Source organism: Ranitomeya variabilis, chromosome 2 (assembly GCF_051348905.1).
Source record: "Ranitomeya variabilis isolate aRanVar5 chromosome 2, aRanVar5.hap1, whole genome shotgun sequence".
Lineage (NCBI taxonomy): Eukaryota > Metazoa > Chordata > Amphibia > Anura > Dendrobatidae > Ranitomeya > Ranitomeya variabilis.
In genome coordinates, this window is record NC_135233.1 from 211,684,378 (window position 1) to 211,704,839 (window position 20,462).

General features: G+C 46.5%; 1 protein-coding gene across 1 annotated transcript in view; it reads left to right on the plus strand.

The window, feature by feature from the left end:
• The window catches only part of ADGRD2 (adhesion G protein-coupled receptor D2), a 385,952-nt gene that overhangs the window by 63,197 nt on the left and 302,293 nt on the right, over positions 1-20,462 (plus strand). Inside the window, exons 8-11 of the mRNA XM_077283561.1 lie at positions 6,638-6,910; positions 7,006-7,117; positions 13,298-13,417; positions 17,000-17,120. Coding sequence (XP_077139676.1) covers positions 6,638-6,910; positions 7,006-7,117; positions 13,298-13,417; positions 17,000-17,120 — 626 coding nt within the window. The remainder of the gene's footprint in view (positions 1-6,637; positions 6,911-7,005; positions 7,118-13,297; positions 13,418-16,999; positions 17,121-20,462) is intronic.

The window sequence follows — 20,462 nt, forward strand, 5'->3', positions numbered from 1 at the left end:
GTGGTGGTCTTGACTGATCACAAAAATCTGATGTATCTCGAGTCTGCTAAACGCCTGAATCCTAGACAGGCCCGCTGGTCATTGTTTTTCTCCCGTTTTGACTTTGTGGTCTCGTATTTACCAGGTTCAAAGAATGTGAAGGCTGATGCTCTTTCAAGGAGCTTTGTGCCTGACTCTCCTGGAGTCGCAGAACCAGTTGGTATTCTCAAAGAGGGAGTTATCCTGTCAGCCATTTCTCCGGATTTGCGACGTGTGTTGCAGAGATTTCAGGCTGGTAGACCTGACTCTTGTCCACCTGACAGACTGTTTGTTCCTGATAAGTGGACCAGCAGAGTAATTTCCGAGGTTCATTCCTCGGTGTTGGCAGGGCATCTGGGAATTTTTGGCACCAGAGATCTGGTGGCTAGGTCCTTTTGGTGGCCTTCCTTGTCACGGGATGTGCGGTCATTTGTGCAGTCCTGTGGGACTTGTGCTCGAGCTAAGCCTTGCTGTTCTCGTGCCAGCGGGTTGCTCTTGCCCTTGCCTGTCCCGAAGAGGCCTTGGACACACATTTCCATGGATTTAATTTCAGATCTTCCGGTGTCTCAGGGCATGTCTGTCATCTGGGTGGTATGTGATCGCTTTTCCAAGATGGTCCATTTGGTATCTTTGCCTAAGCTGCCTTCCTCTTCCGATCTGGTTCCTTTGTTCTTTCAGAATGTGGTTCGTTTACACGGCATTCCTGAGAATATTGTGTCTGACAGAGGATCCCAGTTTGTTTCCAGGTTCTGGCGATCCTTTTGTGCTAAGATGGGCATTGATTTGTCATTTTCGTCTGCCTTTCATCCTCAGACTAATGGACAAATGGAGCGAACTAATCAGACTCTGGAGGCTTATTTGAGGTGTTTTGTTTCTGCAGATCAGGATGATTGGGTGACCTTCTTGCCGTTGGCTGAGTTTGCCCTTAATAATCGGGCTAGTTCCGCTACTTTGGTTTCGCCATTTTTTTGCAACTCTGGTTTCCATCCTCGTTTTTCCTCGGGACATGTGGAGCCTTCTGACTGTCCTGGGGTAGATTCCGTGGTGGATAGGTTGCAGCGGATCTGGAATCATGTGGTGGACAACTTGAAGTTGTCACAGGAGAAGGCTCAGCGTTTTGCCAACCGCCGCCGCGGTGTGGGTCCCCGACTTCGTGTTGGGGATTTGGTATGGCTGTCTTCTCGATTTGTTCCTATGAAGGTCTCCTCTCCTAAATTTAAGCCTCGCTTCATCGGTCCTTACAAGATATTGGAAATCCTTAATCCTGTGTCCTTTCGCTTGGATCTTCCGGTGTCGTTTGCCATTCACAACGTGTTCCATAGGTCTTTGTTGCGGCGGTACGTTGTACCTGTGGTTCCTTCTGTTGAGCCTCCTGCTCCGGTGTTGGTTGAGGGCGAGTTGGAGTACGTGGTGGAGAAGATCTTGGATTCTCGTCTCTCCAGGCGGAGGCTTCAGTATCTGGTCAAGTGGAAGGGCTATGGTCAGGAGGATAATTCCTGGGTGGTTGCCTCTGATGTGCATGCGGCCGATTTAGTTCGTGCCTTTCACGCTGCTCATCCTGATCGCCCTGGTGGTCTTGGTGAGGGTTCGGTGACCCCTCCTTAAAGGGGGGGTACTGTTGTGAATTGACTTTTTTGGCTCCCTCTTGTGGTCACTAGTGATATGACTCTGGGATTGTCTTTCCTCAGTTTGGCACCCACCTGGGTCGTTAGTCCAGGGGTGTTGCTATATAAACTTCCTGGTTTCTCAGTCCAGTGCCTGGCATCGTTGTAATCAGTTCCTTTCTGTTTGCTCCTGTCTGCTGGTCTTGGATCTTGCAAAATTAAGCTAAGTCCTGCTTCCTTGTTTTTTGGTTATTTGCTTTGCTCTTATTTTTTGTCCAGCTTGTACTAAATGTGATTCCTGATTTTGCTGGAAGCTCTAGGGGGCTGGTGTTCTCCCCCCGGGCCGTTAGACGGTTTGGGGGTTCTTGAATATCCAGCGTGGAAATTTTGATAGGGTTTTTGCTGACCATATAAGTCATCTTACTATATTCTGCTATTAGTCAGTGGGCCTCTCTTTGCTAAATATCTAGTTCATTCTTACGTTTGTCTTTTCTCCTTACCTCACCGTTATTATTTGTTGGGGGCTTGTATCCAACTTTTGGGGTCTTTTCTCTGGAGGCAAGAAAGGTCTATCTTTTCCCTTCTAGGGTTAGTTAGTTCTCCGGCTGGCGCGAGACGTCTAGAACCAACGTAGGCACGTTCCCCGGCTGCTGCTATTTGTGGTGCTAGGATTAGATATATGGTCAGCCCAGTTACCACTGCCCTATGAGCTGGTTTTTTGTGTTTGCAGACTTGGTATGTACTTTTGAGACCCTCTGCCATTGGGGTCATAACAGCAGAGACAGAGAAAACGAAACCGCCCACGAAGGAGAGAGCGGGAAAAGGACCAGGAAGAAGAATTCAGCGACATGGAGGACGCCATGGCCAGCCGCCCGGAGCCGGAGCGTGGGGTCGGAGCCGAGGACTCCCCCAGCTACCCGGAGAGGCACCGCAGTCAGACCTCCATAGTTGACGCTGACCCTCCTGCAGACCGGAGCGGACGAGCTGATCCACCGACTCCCGCAGATGCAGCTGAGCACTGAGGCCGGGTGGAAGAAGACCATCATTGGGAGCCTCACCAGACAACTGTCGGCAGCCTCATCTGGTCCGGAGCAAGAAGGAAGTTACAGCGCTCCGAAGCCAGAAAGCAAGGCCCTGCCGGAAAGCGAGATGCTGCAAACGGAGATGACAACGCCGCAGCGCAAGGCCCTGCAGCCAGCATTCCGGAACCCAGCGGAGGCAGAGCAGACCGGCACCGGAGGGACCGCATCTGAAGCAGGTATGAAGGACGACCCTGCCCTGACGACCGTCTCCATTCCAGTGACTGATCTTGCAGCAGCCGCTACCTCTGCTGCAGCAAATGCCCATACTCAAGCTGCGCAGACCTCCATCGCTGCGCATAATTTAACCGTACATGAAAGACGGATTAACGGCGTTTGTCCAGCACTGGGTGTAACCCTGGACCTCACTTTTCCCAGGCCAGGAAGGGTTAAGTGCCAGGTGCAGCCCTGGAAGCCGTCCAACTAAACCTCGGAAACCTGAAACTGTACATAGTTAACTGTTTGTTTCCCTGCTTTTTGCTACTTTAAACCTGACCTGGGTTATTCTTAAAGGGATCCCTTTGTTTACCCGGGATCCCTTCTTCTGCTTTTTGTTTTGTTTCCTGTTTATTCATCACTGAAAGAACTGCTGGATCATGAACAATGCATGATACAAACTCTCTGTAAATAGTTTGCACCTTCTTAAAGGTGCTCCCTACTGGTTTTACTTAAAGAGAGACTCTTTGCGAAGATACCGCACCGCAGCCTTTGCTGAGTACGAACTGGTAGCTTGAGAAGATGTGCTACCTCATAGAGACTTGGTCCCCTCTTAAAGGGGATGTTCATTTGTTGCACTTAAAGAATAGTATTGCTTTAAAGGCTAAGAGATAGCAATAATGTTTTGATAAAGAGAACGTGATGATAATGTTTGCGAGAGAAAGTTATATGTATCCAACTAGTTAATTGTAGAGAAATGCTGATGATGTTCCCTGAAAGAAAGTGAAAGCTAGAAGAAGGATGCAGTGGGCCCGTAGGGGTAGACGTAGTGTCCAGCATACATGTCAGTAAGAAAAATAATGAGAAGGTTTAATGTTCTATAGAAAATGTTTGATAATTTTGATAGACAACGAGGACAGAAGGTGAACCCTGAGTCCTCCTAGGAGTCATGTAGAGATGGCTCGGTGCTCTTAAACTGAAAGTAATGTTATGTTCTATACTGTGTATAGTAGTTGAAAAGACAGAAGGCTCGGGCTGAAAGGAGCGGTCCTGTAAGAAAGGAGAGGCAGTAGGTCTGGTGCCGTTAGGACAGGCGGTCCTGCAGATTTAAAGAAGGAGAATGTAAAAGTTAAATTGCCTTATAATGTGATTATAAGAAGGTCTTTAGCGGATTCAGAGTGTACATCCTTAAAGGCAATGTTAAGTTATTGTTCAAAAGTTTGTACTAGTAGAATACCTGGTTGGGTAAGAAAAGTTATTTATAGCATGTTGCTATGATATTTAACCATGTTTGTGACGTTCAAGTGTCCTCACCTCCCATAAAGGGAAGCTCTGTTCAAATATACTTATTGTTATTGCACTCAACAAAACTGTATGTCTTTTTGCTAACTTGTATTGTTGTTTTCTTCTCAGTCCCGGAGTACTGTGTTTAACCAGGGGGGAGTGCAGCGCCCCAGAGTCCTGGTCATTGCAGTACTGTGGCTCCGCCACTAAGGGGAGCATGGTACGTCTGATGGCACTGAAGGAGTTCATCTGATCAGGTATCACAGACACCAATACATTTCACAGTCGGGCCTCCAGGGGGAGCTAAGGGTTCTATTCACTAGGCCACTCCCCACCATAGTGGGTAAACTGGGGGTCAGGCAGGAAGTTAGTTCAGAAAGCTGACTGGGTTGGAACCAGGCAACACCTTGTGGCAGAGGGTGTTGTGGGGGAAGATACAGTAGGGTCTCTGTCAGGGGTGGGAACCTGACAGAGGCTTGGCAACTAGAGCGAACGTAACGGGACCGTGCCTGCTCAGGATAGCGGCGGTGCCCAAGGAAGGATCAGAAGCAAGATAGATTGTGCTGAGTGAGAAACGAGATCAAGCAATAAGGAGAATACCAGTAGGAGTCGTGCTGTAAGACCGAGGCAACATCCTACTGAGGCGCAAAACCGGTGGCCGGAACGCCGAGGGAGTATTATAACATTCAGCTTCAAGCAATACTCTAAACAGCGGCAGGACAGTCAGTCTAAGGCGGGCTGTCTCACTTAAATCACCTATGCAGTCTTGGGGGGCAACTTGTGGAGAGGGGCGACTCTAGGGTCCCGGAAGAGCTCCGAGCCTACCCGTCAAACGGGTGCCGTCGTAACCGTAACATCAGGGAGGGACGGAGGATTAGCAGAACATCATCTAATCGAGTTGTGAGGGAACTTAAGAAACAGACACAACAGTTGTGGGGACTTTCCGTAAGCACAGCAGGGAAGGACCGCAACACATAGCGCTAGAGGGAAGGCACAGATTTCCACCTGCTAAGAGAACTCTGGAGGTGCCATTGGACCGGCCGGACTTGCGCAGCCTGGTTATCCGGATTCCGGACTGAGGACCCAGAGATCTTCAGTAAAGAGGTAAAGAGACTGCAACTTGGTGTCCTCGTTATTTACTGCATCGCACCACCACCATCATTTACCCACATCATTCACTGTGCGCCCCTCGGCAGGGTCACGGACCGGGCCTAGCCACCGTGACAACCCCGGAGCAGAGACTCAGAGGCCCGGTACCGGGTACCCCTCGGCCCTGCGGCGGTGGGGGCGCTGCACCAGCATGCTCAGGAGAAATTTCACAACAAATTGTAGGGTCAATTTTTTCCTGTTACCCTTGCGAAAGTAAAAAAAAATAAAAATTAGGTCTAATGGAAAATTTTTGTGAAAGAAAAGTAAATGTTTATTTTTTCCTTCCACATTCCAAAAATTCCTGTGAAGCACCTGAAGGGTTAACAAACTTCTTGAACGTGGTATTGAGTATATTGAGGGGTACAGTATTTGAATGGTGTCAATTTTGGGTATTTTTTGTCATGTACACCCCTCAGTCACTTCAAATATGAGGTGGTCCCTAGAAAAAAAAAATGGTGTTGCAAAAATGAGAAATCGCTGGTTAACTTTTAACCCTTCTAACTTCCTATAAAAAAAAAAAAAAAAAAAGTTTCCAAAATTGTGCTGATGTAAAGTAGACATACGGGAAATGTTATGTATTAGCTATTTTGTGTGATATGACTCTCTGATTTTAAGGGCATAAAAATTAAAATTTTGAAAATTGCAAAATGTTCAACATTTTCGCCAAATTTCCATTTTATTTTCCACAAATAAACGCAAGTCATATCAAATTAAGTTTACCAGTAACATGAAGTATAATATGTCTTGAATAAACATTCTCAGAATGTTATATATATTCATACTTATCTGGGATATCTACCACATTTACGTCGTTCGATTGGTTGTCATGCCAAGCATAAGGGTTGTATTTCAGTGCAGTATATATATATATATATATATATATATATATATATATACATATACATACATATCATGTCACCTAAGCCAAAAATGGCACTGAAATACAGCCCTTATGATTGGCATGACAACCAATCGAACGACGTAAATGTGGTAGATATCCCAGATAAGTATGAATGGATGATATTATCCTTAAAGTGATGTCAAGTAGTATTCAGTAGAGAAGAAAAGTGCAATGCACATGTACAGACAATAATGCCGTATCAAAAGAATATATAAACAAAAATAAGCAATCTTATACTGTAAATAATCTTTTGTCCTTGTCGTTCCTCATATTTTGAAAACTTTGGACAAGAGTCACCACCAACTTTGATCTGACCCTGAGATCATCCCCCTTCCAAAAAAAAGGTGGTAGAACGCAGGGGTAGAGAGGTAGCAACGTTTAGCAGTTTCCACTGTGGTGGACCTGACATGTACGGTACATAAATTACATGGGTTTTTCTTTTTTAGATTCCTGAAAACCCACTTACTAGTGACATCACCCATTTTACTGCACCAGAGGCTTTGGAATGCCTTCAGGCCATTGAACGAGGTCTAGAAATGGAAGAAAGTCCTCTGGACTTGGTAGACGTTTTGGGCATCATCCAGTTTTTGAAGGAAGTCTCAGATGTGGATATGCACGACAGCAAAGAAACTCTGGAAGAACTGAGTCAACATTTTGTTCATGTCACTGGGGAACTTCTTGAACAACATGATCCAGAAGTTTGGTCAGAAGTTACTCCGGTAAAATTTAATATATTTCTTAAGAAAATGTTGATGTTGTTGTGACGCAAATTTTGAATGAAATTGAAATAACTATGGGAAACGTTACATTTTAGATCATCAAAGGACCAATGACCATCATTAAAACAGTGGAGAAAATGGCCTGTAACTTCGTCCAACTTCTCTCTGATAAGAAAAAAGAAGTCTTAATACATCACAAGAACATTGGTTAGTGGATCATTGTAATATCTATGTATATTAAAGAAGAGTTAAACTTTAAGAAAAATGTTGATATTTCTAGCTAGTTTACACCTTTTCCTTTGAGCATTTGTGGGGATCTTAGGACCCAGACCCCACCAAAACAAAATATTAAATGGCGGCTACAACCAGGGCCGGACTGGGACTAAAATTCAGCCCTGGCATTTGAAGTTACACAGGCCCACTTGTCACATGGTGACTGTATAATATCTTTGTACACTTGTAGGCAGGGCCGGTTTTAGGCAAAGTGGGGCCCTAGGCAAAGTTTAAAATGGGTCCCCAAATGCTAACATATTGCACATCACACAGAAGCCTTTCTGTTGTATTTACGTGCGCTGATCTCAGGCCGCTAAACGAGTTTGATCGACAATACTGAAGTTGTTCCACGCTTGTTTCCCGGCCTCTTTCCACCAGCTGAGGAATAATGATGAGACAGAACGATCACTAATAGATCACTAACAGATCACCATACAGTATCATGTTTTCAGCAGCACATCTACAGTTTACACTGGCAATGTGCTGCTGACAACAAGGCTTTTTGTTCCAGCAAAAACAATCCGAATATGCAGCATTTTACTTGTTTAGTAAAATACACCCCATAGTCCTCCATATATTATAATGTGCTCCATAGTCCTCCATATAGTATAATACACTCCCTATAGTCCTCCATATATTAAAATACACTGCTCAGTCCTCCACATAGTATAATACACTCCTCATAGTCCTCCATATAGCATAATACAATCCTCATAGTCCTCCATATAGCATAATACAATCCTCATAGTGCTCCATATAGTATAATGCACCGCCACAGTCATCCATGTAGTACAATTCACTTCCCATAGTATAATGCACCCCATAGTTCTTCATATAGTATAACGTATTCCCCATAGTCCTCGATACAGTATAATGCAGCCCACATATAGTATAATGCAGCCACCCCAGAGTATAATGCAGCCACCCCAGAGTATAATGCAGCCACCCCAGAGTATAATGCAGCCACCGCACAGAGTATAATGCAGCCACCCCAGAGTATGTAACCCCCATAGAATATAATACAGCCCACCTCCCCATAATATATAATGTAGCCCCCCATAGAATATAATGCAGCCCCCCATAGTATATAACGCAGCCTCCCCCATAGAATATAATATACCCCCACAATAGTATATAACACAGCCACATAGTACATAACATGGCCTCCCCCATAGAATATAATATACTCCCCATAGTATATAGCAAAGCCCGCATATTATATAGCACAAACCGCATAGTATACAGCACAGCCTGCATACTATAGCACAGCTCGCGTAGTAGATAACACAGCCCACACAGCAGTATTCAGCACAGACCACACAGTAGTATACAGCACAGACCACACAGTAGTATACAGCACAGCCCACACAGTAGTATACAGCACAGCCCACGTAGAAGTATACAGCACAGTCCACACAGTAGTATACAGCACAGCCCACAGAGTAATATATACAGCACAGCCCACAAAGTAATATATACAGCACAGCCCACAAAGTAATATATACAGCACAGCCCACAGAGAACTATATACAGCACAGCCCACAGAGAACTATATACAGCACAGCCCACAGAGAACTATATAAAGCACAGCCCAGAGTACTATATACAGCACAGCCCAGAGTACTATATAAAGCACAGCCCAGAGAGTACTATATACAGCACAGCCCAGAGAGTACTATATACAGCACAGCCCAGAGAGTACTATATACAGCACAGCCCACAGAGTACTATATACAGCACAGCCCACAGAGTACTATACACAGCACAGCCCACAGAGTACTATATACAGCACAGCCCACAGAGTACTATACACAGCACAGCCCACAGAGTACTATATACAGCACAGCCCACAGAGTACTATATACAGCACAGCCCACAGAGTACTATATACAGCACAGCCCAGAGAACTATATACAGCACACAGTAGTATACAGCACAGAGCACAGCCCACAGAGAACTATATACAGCCCACAGTAGTATACAGCACAGAGCACAGCCCACAGAGAACTATATACAGCCCACAGTAGTATACAGCACAGAGCACAGCCCACAGAGAACTATATACAGCACAGAGCACAGCCCACAGAGAACTATATACAGCCCACAGTAGCATTCAGCACAGAGCACAGCCCACAGATAACTATATACAGCCCACAGTAGTATACAGCACAGAGCACAGCCCACAGAGTACTATATACAGCCCACAGTAGTATACAGCACAGAGCACAGCCCACAGAGTACTATATACAGCCCACAGTAGTATACAGCACAGAGCACAGCCCAGAGAACTATATATAGCACACAGTAGTATACAGCACAGAGCACAGCCCACAGAGTACTATATATAGCACAGAGCACACAGTAGTATACAGCACAGAGCACAGCCCACAGAGAGCTATATACAGCCCACAGTAGTATACAGCACAGAGCACAGCCCACAGAGTACTATATACAGCCCACAGTAGTATACAGCACAGAGCACAGCCCACAGAGTACTATATACAGCCCACAGTAGTATACAGCACAGCCCACAGAGTACTATATACAGCCCACAGTAGTATACAGCACAGAGCACAGCCCACAGAGTACTATATACAGCCCACAGTAGTATACAGCACAGAGCACAGCCCAGAGAACTATATATAGCACACAGTAGTATACAGCACAGAGCACAGCCCACAGAGTACTATATATAGCACAGAGCACACAGTAGTATACAGCACAGAGCACAGCCCAGAGAACTATATATAGCACACAGTAGTATACAGCACAGCCCACAGAGTACTATATATAGCACAGAGCACACAGCAGTATACAGCACAGAGCACAGCCCACAGAGAGCTATATACAGCCCACAGTAGTATACAGCACAGAGCACAGCCCACAGAGAGCTATATACAGCCCACAGTAGTATACAGCACAGAGCACAGCCCACAGAGAGCTATATACAGCCCACAGTAGTATACAGCACAGAGCACAGCCCACAGAGAGCTATATACAGCCCACAGTAGTATACAGCACAGAGCACAGCCCACAGAGAGCTATATACAGCACAGAGCACAGCCCACAGAGAACTATATACAGCCCACAGAGTACTATATATAGCACAGAGCCCACAGTAGTATACAGCACAGAGCACAGCCCAGAGAGCTATATACAGCCCACAGCAGTATACAGCACAGAGCACAGCCCACAGAGTACTATATACAGCCCACAGTAGTATACAGCACAGAGCACAGCCCACAGAGAACTATATACAGCCCACAGCAGTATACAGCACAGAGCACAGCCCACAGATAACTATATACAGCCCACAGCAGTATACAGCACAGAGCACAGCCCACAGATAACTATATACAGCCCACAGCAGTATACAGCACAGAGCACAGCCCACAGATAACTATATACAGCCCACAGCAGTATACAGCACAGCCCACAGATAACTATATACAGCCCACAGCAGTATACAGCACAGAGCACAGCCCACAGATAACTATATACAGCCCACAGCAGTATACAGCACAGAGCACAGCCCACAGATAACTATATACAGCCCACAGTAGTATACAGCACAGAGCACAGCCCACAGAGAGCTATATACAGCCCACAGTAGTATACAGCACAGCCCACAGATAACTATATACAGCCCACAGTAGTATACAGCACAGAGCACAGCCCACAGATAACTATATACAGCCCACAGCAGTATACAGCACAGAGCACAGCCCACAGATAACTATATACAGCCCACAGCAGTATACAGCACAGAGCACAGCCCACAGATAACTATATACAGCCCACAGCAGTATACAGCACAGAGCACAGCCCACAGATAACTATATACAGCCCACAGTAGTATACAGCACAGAGCACAGCCCACAGAGTACTATATACAGCCCACAGTAGTATACAGCACAGAGCACAGCCCACAGAGAGCTATATACAGCCCACAGCAGTATACAGCACAGAGCACAGCCCACAGATAACTATATACAGCCCACATCTCTTCTCTTCCTCCCCTCACCTCCTCCGAGAATGGCCCCACAGTCCAGAAAAAAAAAAAACTCTCCTCACCTCTCCTCGTGCCCAGCGTTGCTTCCTGGTTCCTGCTCCTGTCTCAGCAGCTGCAGTCTGCCCGGGACACAGCAGGTGCGCGATGATATGACATCATCGCGCACCCGCAGTGTCAGAGGCAGAGCGGGGAATGATGGGAGAGGAGCGTCTGTAGACGCTCTCCTCCATCATTGCATTCAACTGTACCGGCGTCTATACGCCGGTATAGTTGAATGCGACGGCGGGGGCGGCGGATTGAGCGGCCCACCACTGGCACCGGCCCTTCTGGCATTTGCCAGAAGTGCCCTATGGCCAGTCCGGCCCTGGCTACAACTTACCTTATTAAGACTTTTTTTTTAATTTTCAAGTTCAGCTGTGACACCCCTTCATATGGTGAATAGACAAAGTTTAATATAGGAAGCTTATTTTAAGTGTTGAGTAATGGAGACACCGGGAAACATTTGCCTGGTCCTTTTGTAAGGAGGGAGATGAAAAATTACCCAATTATTCATTTTATGCCATCATGCAACATAAAATATGCTTTTATGCCTCTATTTTTGTTACTCATGCCCTCTGACTAATGATTAATTCACAGGCAAACTTTAAGCATTGTCTTCTTACCCCCAAATATTTTCTTTCTTTTATACAAACCCCTTATAGAGCTCAAGTGTTTGTTGCTTTACCAGAAGTTAGGGTGAAAGAAATGCCCCCTTCCGTATCACAGCGTTGGGGGTAATCATATGAACCTCAATACTTTAAGGCAGGCATCTCCGACCTTTGGCTTTGGAGACCAGGGGCAAACAGATCATTGGTAAAACCTGTGCAGCCGCACAGGGGCCCAACGGACAAAGGGGGCCCATTTCTACCTCCAAAACAGGTGCAGTGTTGCATTTTTAGAAGCTCTTGGGCTGCAAAGTTCCCATATATTGTTCTTGTGCAGTGTCTGTGTCTGCCAGTGCTGGAGACACGTGGCTAGTTGGCCCATACTGTGTGACTCATGTCGATCTGGTAGCTTGGTGCGTTAGCAAACATTTATACAGAGAAGGCCTTCATATGGTTAGTTAGAGGGGTGCTTGAAGCTGGGTGCGAAAGTGTGGCGAATGTGCTCAATGCAAAAATACCGAAAGGGACTAAAGTGGGAACCCCTGGAAGTATACTGTGTATAATGAAGTGGGGTCACAAGGTTTTGGTGCACTTTCTGTGGGCAAGCTTTCAAGTTGTCATTACCGTGAGCCATGGGATATGTACCAGATTTTGCAGAGGGGCCAACTAGGACATGTGGTTCCACTGGCAGTGGATTTTAATGTCATGACAACTGAAATGGGTTGCTGGACATCTAAACACTTCCACCTTGTCTACAACAGTTGTCAATAGCGGGAGGTGGCACTTATAGAAATAATATAAGACCCCCTAGGGGCACTCCTGTGCAGTTGTTGGAGTTGTTCTTGCATTTTAAAGTAGCCAGAATCAAGGGCGAACTTGTAAATTTAATATTTCACTGAAGGATAGAACAGGGTACAGTGTCTGTCACTTAAAGGTAAAGTGGCAGTAATTCACGGTACAGGTTACACTGTATATTGTGCTTATGAAAGAAGGTGTCTTCTTCTTATGAAACAAGCCAGTTTAGGGCTTCTCAGGGCGGCTGGAACGCAGTAATGCTACACCGGAGGGACCTACATGGGTGGTGACACCCTAGTAGCATGGCAGTACTCACCGTTTAGGCCCTACCATTCCCTATTGTAGGGGGTAGGTCAGACAAAGTTTGTGGTGTGGCATACATGTGGCACATGACAGCGGCTTCATCCAGCAGCAGACTTTGTCCTGGAATACCACATCATTATATGGGGAGTTTGGGGTTCTTGGCGCCATTATGGTGTAATTAGGAGGGATATAGCTGAATGTAGCTCGCAAATATCAGAGCTTTATGTGGCTCTCAAGGAAAGGAAGGTTGTGGACCACTGCTGTAAAGGATCGAGGTGCCTTCTTAGAAAGCATGAAACTTTATATGTCTTATACTTGAATGCTTTACACTGAGATTTATGTAACTTTAATTTTCCCCAGAAATTGCTGTGAGTCAGGTTGATCTAAAGGCGGACAGCTATATTTACAAAGTTCATGACACTGAAAAAGTAGATGAAATAGAAGTTCTTGGCGAGGACTTTAAGAAATGGCTTGAAGAAGGTAAGTGCTGCACTACCAGCAAGAGAAATACCTAAGTAACTATGTATGATCTAAAATCAGGATAAAAGTAACTGGATAGTAACAAGAACATAAAACTGGTATAATGGTCTCCTTTTTAAGTTTAGTTTTGTTGCAACCACATGTGGAGCGGCCCCCAAGCGCAGGGCAGCGGGGTACTTGGTACCGGGTCTCTCGGTTCTGGGAATGTCACGGTAGCCCGACCCGGTCCGTGGCCCTGCTAAGGGGCGCCCAATTAAAGGTGTAGGTGATGGTGTAGGTCGCAGTAAATGACAAGGACACAGGGTTGCAGTCTCTTTACCTCTTTACTGAAGGCTTCGGCATCCGCAATCCAGAGCACTGCTAACAGGGCTGGCTGAGACCGGCCGGTCCGAAGGCACATTCAGAGTTCCCTTTGCAGGTGGAAATCAGTAGCCTACCTACTAGCGCCTGGGTGTTGTAGTACTTCCCTGCTGAGCACCACGGGATAGTCCTCACAACTGTCGTGTATGTTTCTGTTCTTTCTCTCTGTCCCCCAGATGATATGGATAGGATGCACCCGTATGATGGGGTAGGCCTGGAGCTATTTTATAGGGACCCTAGAGACGCCCCTCTCCCACAATTGCCTCCGTTGTCTTCATTAGGTGTAAAAGGTGAGACAGCCAACCTAAAGTTAACTGCCCTGCCGTAGTTCAAAGTAATGCGTAGAGCCTATTACTTCCTCGGTGTTCCGGCCGCCGGCTACGCGCCTCAGAAGGATGTTGCTGATCTTGGGGCACGACTCCTACTGGTTCTATCGCCTTTGTGCTGTGATCTCGTTTCTCACTTCTCCACAATATACTTCGCTTCGTGTCCTTTCTTAAGATGCCGCCGCAATGAGGTGCAGGCACGGCTTCGTAACGATCTGTCCTTTGCTAGGCCTCTGTCAAGATCCCACCCCTGACAGGGACCCCCCTGAATCTTCCCAAGCAACGCTTTCTCTCACTAGATGTTACCTGAGCAAAACCCAGTCAGCTTCTCCCTAACTTCCTATCCAACCCCCAGTTTTACCAGAGTGTGAGGAGTGGCCTAATACATGGAACCTTTTGCTCCCCCTGGTGGCCGGAGTGTGAAGTGTAATGTGTCACTGTGATACCAGGTCAGGTGAACTCTTTTTTTTAGTTTAGTACAATCAGACGTACCATCACTCCCCTTAGCGGCAGAGCGACGTTACTGCAACGACCAGGACTCTGGGGCGCTGCACATGCTTGAAATTTGCCTGGTCATGGATACAGAGTTTTGTCAGTGGTTTCCTGTACAGAAAATAATGAATATTATGAACAACCAACTTGTTAAGAAGGACCTGTCACTTGATTAATAAAACATTGAGTTATGTGACTAATAATCCCTAATCTACCCTGATTCTACTGCTCTTTTCAGTTTTGCACTGCATCGCTTCATTGCAGAAATATTCACATTTCTTGCTTCTGGAGCACAGTATGTGAAACCTCTGCTTGTAATCCAATTGTGTGTTTATTTAGAGTCTTCTAAATGGGGGCATGTGCTTTTACTCCTCCCTCCTAGATGCTGCCAATCACCGCTCCATGTGGTCTCAGACTGCTAGATCAGCTGCTACCTGTGATTGACGGTGTCTGGAAGGGGCAGGTGAAGGTGCACAGCCCCAGAGAAGACTGGAAAAAAATGGTTCATTGCACTACACGCAAAGATTTCACATACTGCGCTCCAAAAGCAACAAATGTGAATATCTGTGCAATGGAGTGTCGCAGCTTAAAAAGGAAAACAGTGGCAAAATCTGAGGAGCTCGGGGAGTTTCACAAGGTAGTTAAAGGGAACCTGTCGCCCCCCCCCAGGGCGTTGTTAAGTAAAATAGCCACCTTCTGCAGCACTAAGACTGCATTCTGTGAAGGTGGCTCTTATGTTTTTGCTTCCTAATAACGCTGAAATATTCAGTTTTATAAATTGCGCGCCATACCTGTATTGTGTCCGGGGGGTACGCTTTTTCCCACGGACTCAACCGCCTCCCAGCCGTCTATCATCCCCTCAGTGCACTGGGTGCCGCATCCTCTGTTTGCATTCACATAACCAGCGCTTGCGCTGTGCTCTTATTTTTCGGGAATGCTCCGTGCTCGCTGCCCTGGAACTCACATCAGCTGATCTACTGATATTGCGCCTGAGTGTAGCGGATGCCTGAGATCCCGCCCCACAGTGTGTTATGATTTATTCACACTGCGGGGCTGGAAATCTGGCGCATGCGCAGTTAGTCTCTGCAGCTGTCCCCTTCTCCCTCCGCCTCTTTCCTCCAGTGTTATACGATTCATCTGTACTGCAGTGTCAGTGATCACAAGCTGCAGACGAGTCATATAACGCTGAAGGAAAGAGGTGGACGGAGAAGGGGACAGCCACAGAGACTAACTGCGCATGCACCAGATTCCCAGCCCCGAGTGTGAATAAATCATAGCACACTGCGGGGCAGTAGATCAGCTGATGTGAGTTCCAGGACAGCGGCACAGCGCATGCCCAAAAAATTAGAGCACAGCGCAGGCGCTGGTTACGTGAATACAAACAGAGGAAGCGGCACCCGGCGCACTGAGGGGATGCTGGACGGCTGGGAGGCGGTTGAATCCGGGGGAAAAAACGTACCCCCCGGACTCAATACAGGTATGGGGCGCAACTTATAAAACTAAATATTTCAGCGTTATTAGGGAGCAAAAGCATAAGAGCCACCTTCACAGAATACAGCCTTAGTGCTGCAGAAGGTGGCTCTTTTACTTAACACCTTGGGGGGGGGGTGACAGGTTCCCTTTAAGGCCATGTGCACACGCTGCAGATTCCATTGCGGAATTTTCCGCAGTGTTTTTGATAAGTCCGCAGTGCAAAACCGCTGCGGTTTTTACTGCGGATTTATCGCGTTTTTTAGTGCGGTTTCCGCTGCGGGTTTACACCTGCAGTTTCCTATTGGGGCAGGTGAAAAACCGCTGCGGATTCCACACAAAGAATTGACATGCTGCGGAAAATAAACCGCTGCGTTTCCGCGTGTTTTTTTCTGCAGCATGTGCACTGCGGATTTCATTTCCCATAGCTTTACATGGTACTGTAAATGCATGGGAAACCGCTGCGGATCCGCAGCAAAATCCGCAGCGTGTGCACATACCCTAACTCTACTTCTGTGAGCAGGTAACAGGTCCTCTAACTATTCTTGGTGTTAAGAATGCCTTAGGTGGCTTTGTGCAATAAGCACAATAGCATCTGTTTTTGACCTGATTGCTGCCCATGGCCATATCAACACTTATCCATCAAGACATTGTGGTGCTAAAACCAGATGAACATTTTAGAAAAAATTGTAACATTAAGTTGACTAGAAGTTAAGCTACAGCTTATGGATGTCCAGGAGTTGATGGAAAAACAAAGTGGTACTATTGCATGCCAACAATGTAAGATAAAACAGAAGACCATAATTGGCACAACACTTTATAGGAAGACATATGGACATGTAACATTGTTTTCCAGATTTAAATTTATTTATTTTTTTAAATATGTGGTGTGCAGTAAGTCACTTCTTTTCCATGACCTCTTCTGTCACTTCAGGTCAATCTGAGGTCGCTGTGGTGAACACATGGTCAAGTTTAAGCTCCTTTCAACATGTATTTGGAGACCAGAGTCACAGATTCATTCACGGAGATGCATCTATTTCAGATGGCGGCTACAAGTGAGTGACAGATGTTTAACGTTATCTTTGTTCATGCAATATTTGTCTCTCGTATAACATTTTATGCCGTGATCAAAATCTACCGGGAAACTTCTACCTGCATAAGCTGGGAGATCTGAAAAGCGAGAATAAATCAGAAGTGTGGTTTTTGCGGTGGGTGGTTTACAGTTTAGAAAATTTTAAAAAAAAATTGTATTGTATTTTTAAGACTATTTATTTCTTTTAATGGTGAGGTACAATGACTTTTATGTGTTTTTTTTTTTTTTTAATTTTAGCAATAGCAATTATATGTAAGGAGGTGCGCTGATGAAGTGAGTGGACCCTTAATGTCTGTCTCTTGAGCCATTGATATGAGTTTTCGTGATCTTTAAAATAATACCTAAAACTAAAAATGTAATCGCTCCCGTTTGTGTATGAAGATATATAAATGGCCCATGCAAAAAATATGGTCAAATGTTATGTAGCGCCTGCATCTCTGCCCTCTGCCCCTCTCCTTTGGCAGAGACGCCAGTATGCTCACCGCCGCGGCCCCCGACCTGCTCTCTCTCCTCCTTCTGGGTTCTGAAGCTGCCCGGGGTGTGCGCACCATACTGTGCTTATGGTGTGTCCTAGCACTTCCCCTCTCTTGAAGGGACATTGCGTGTCCTCCTATAGTGTCCCCAACCAATTGCTGGAGGACACTTATTATTTAAAGCACCTCCTCCAACATAGAGGTGTCTGTGAAACATTGTAAGTTTGTTCCTAAGCACTCTTGTTAGTTTTCAGGTCCCAGTGCTCATATCCCTGTATACCTGCCTGTCTACTAGATGTGCCAGCTCATCTGTTCATCAGCCGGTGCTATTGGAAGCTGCCAGTGCTTATCTGTATGTCAGCCAGTCCAGTCTCATTCCAAAGCTCCCATGTTCCCACAGTGCCTGCATCTACTGTTCCTTCCTTCAGGCAGTCCTGGCTACCCATTTCTAGGGGGTCAGTTGCCATCTTCCCGAGGTCAGTCCTGGAGTAGCACCTGGTCCCACCTCTTCAGTCTTTCCTCGGATGACTGTATTATCAGCCGCCGTGTACCCAAGGTCAGATTTGCTGAGGCACCTAGTTATGCCTCTCCAGGCTTTCATTGGTCCGCGGCACAGTAGTTTCACCACTCAGCCCATTACAGTTTGCACAGACCATGGATTCCACTGGCTCCCAGACCTCCCGTCAGACCTGTACCTGGAGGTCTCACGCCAGAAGGAGCAGTATGATAAAATGCTCTCCTACCTAGGTACGATAACCACCTTTCTGGATGCATTGACAACTTCGGCAGCACTCGCAAAACTTAAGATGCAACCACTACAGCTGTGAGCCAACAGCCTGCCAGCTTTTGTGCTCTGTTCTGGACCCTGTCTGTCTGCACCCCCACACTTTAGGGGATACCCTGCCCTATGTCGAGGGTTTATAAATCCGTGCCGTCTGTACTTCGAACTCCTGGATAATCAGTTTGTCTACGATTGGGCCAAAGTGGCTTTTATCATGTCCCATCTCTCTGGTGAGGTTTTGGCTTGGCTCTAATCCCTATGGGAGAGAGGGGATCCCCTTGTATTGAATCTCCAGTCCTTCAGGAAGGTTTTCCATGAACCCGGATGTGCGTCCTCAGTGGCCTCCTCTCTCCTCCATCTGCGTCAGGGAAACCTCACAGTGGGCCAGTACGGTGTACGTTTTCGCACACTCTCATGTGAGCTCGCTTATAATAGCAAAGCTCTGGTGCTCACCATCTGGCAGGGCCTTTCAGGGTGAATCAAAGACAAGCTGGCCGGTCGCGGCTTACCCTCCTCACTGGATGACACGGTGTCTCTGGCTACATGGACTGTCATCAGTTTCCAAGAGTACTCCGGGGCGGTGATCCATGAGAGAAGATCCTTACGCCTGGCATCTACCTTCCAAAGGCTGATCTTACAGCAAGCCTCAGCCTCTGCATTCTCCCCAAAGTCTATACAAGAGGACCAGGTGATGATGGCCAAGCATCGCCTGGAGTTCCGTAGGTGTTTCTATAATGTGGCAGTTTCACCTGTCATTCACTCCTGTCCTGAGAGGCTGAGAAACTCCAGAGCCTATGGTCTGTTGGAGAGGCCACTCTGGGCAAGATTTACCACTCTCCATCACTGTCTGACAGTGGCGGTTTCCTGTGGCAACATCAATTTTGTTAAATCGGCCTACCTGGGCTCTGGTTCTGCAGGTAATTTCATCCAACGGGCCCTCGAGGAGCAATATAAGTTCTCAGCCCAATGTCTACAGGATCCATTTGCCAGGTCTTGCGGAGGTAAAGCATGAATTGTCTGTATGCCAAATATGAAAAATACGTTTTCAAGCAGACTTCCCTTCCGTTTGTTGGGTATATTGTTTCCAAGACCAGACTAAAGATGGTTTCTGAGAAGGTACCTACTGTCCTAAAGTAGCTCCATCCAGACTGCCTTAAGGCTATCCATCAGTTTCTTTGGTCTGCAAATTACGATAGCCAATTCATTACACATTTCTCCTCTGACTGCCCCTATTTCTGTCCTGACCTACAAGGGGGCGAATCCGAAGGGTTGGACTCCAGAAGGAAAAAAGCCTTTATATCCCTCAAGCAGGCTTTCTCCTCAGCTCCTGTGCTGCATTGTCCAAACCATAACAAACAATTCTTTCTGGAAGTGGATGCTTCTTCCTCAGCGTCTGGTGTTGTTGTAAATCAGAAGTCTTAATCCTGTAGCATGATGTCCTGCAGCTTCTTTTCTAAGATCTTCTCTGCACCTGAACGCAATTACTCTATTGGGGGTAAAGAACTGCTCACTGTCAATTTGGCTCTGGAGGAGTGAGGAGACTTGAAGGAGCGATGCACCATGTGGTGATATACACTGATTACAAGAACCTTGCCTATGTGCCATCTGCACAGCGACTTAACCCTCGACTAGCCAAGTGGTCTTTGTTTTTTGCTTGCTTCATCTTTACTTTTCATTTATGAAATAAACGTCAAGGCGCACAATCTCTCCAGATTCTACCAGGTCTCCGAGCAGGAGGAGGAGCTTAAACACATCGTTAAGCCCTGCAAACTAATTACGGTCTCTCAGTTGGACTTGTCTCATCTTCCCTCTGGTAAAACTTGTGAGTCGCCCGCCAGTGCCGTGGGGTACTCGCTACCGGGTCCGGTGTTCACAGGGGGATGTCACGGTGGCGGCGACCCGGTCCGTGGCCCTGGGCGCCCATGTAAAAGGGAAATTGAATAAAGTTTATGTTCGTGACGCCACCTGTGATATTTGGGCAGTGGGGACCGACACTGCTTTAAGGGGTCCTCTGGGGTGATATTATGGCAGCTAGATGGTAAAACTTCCC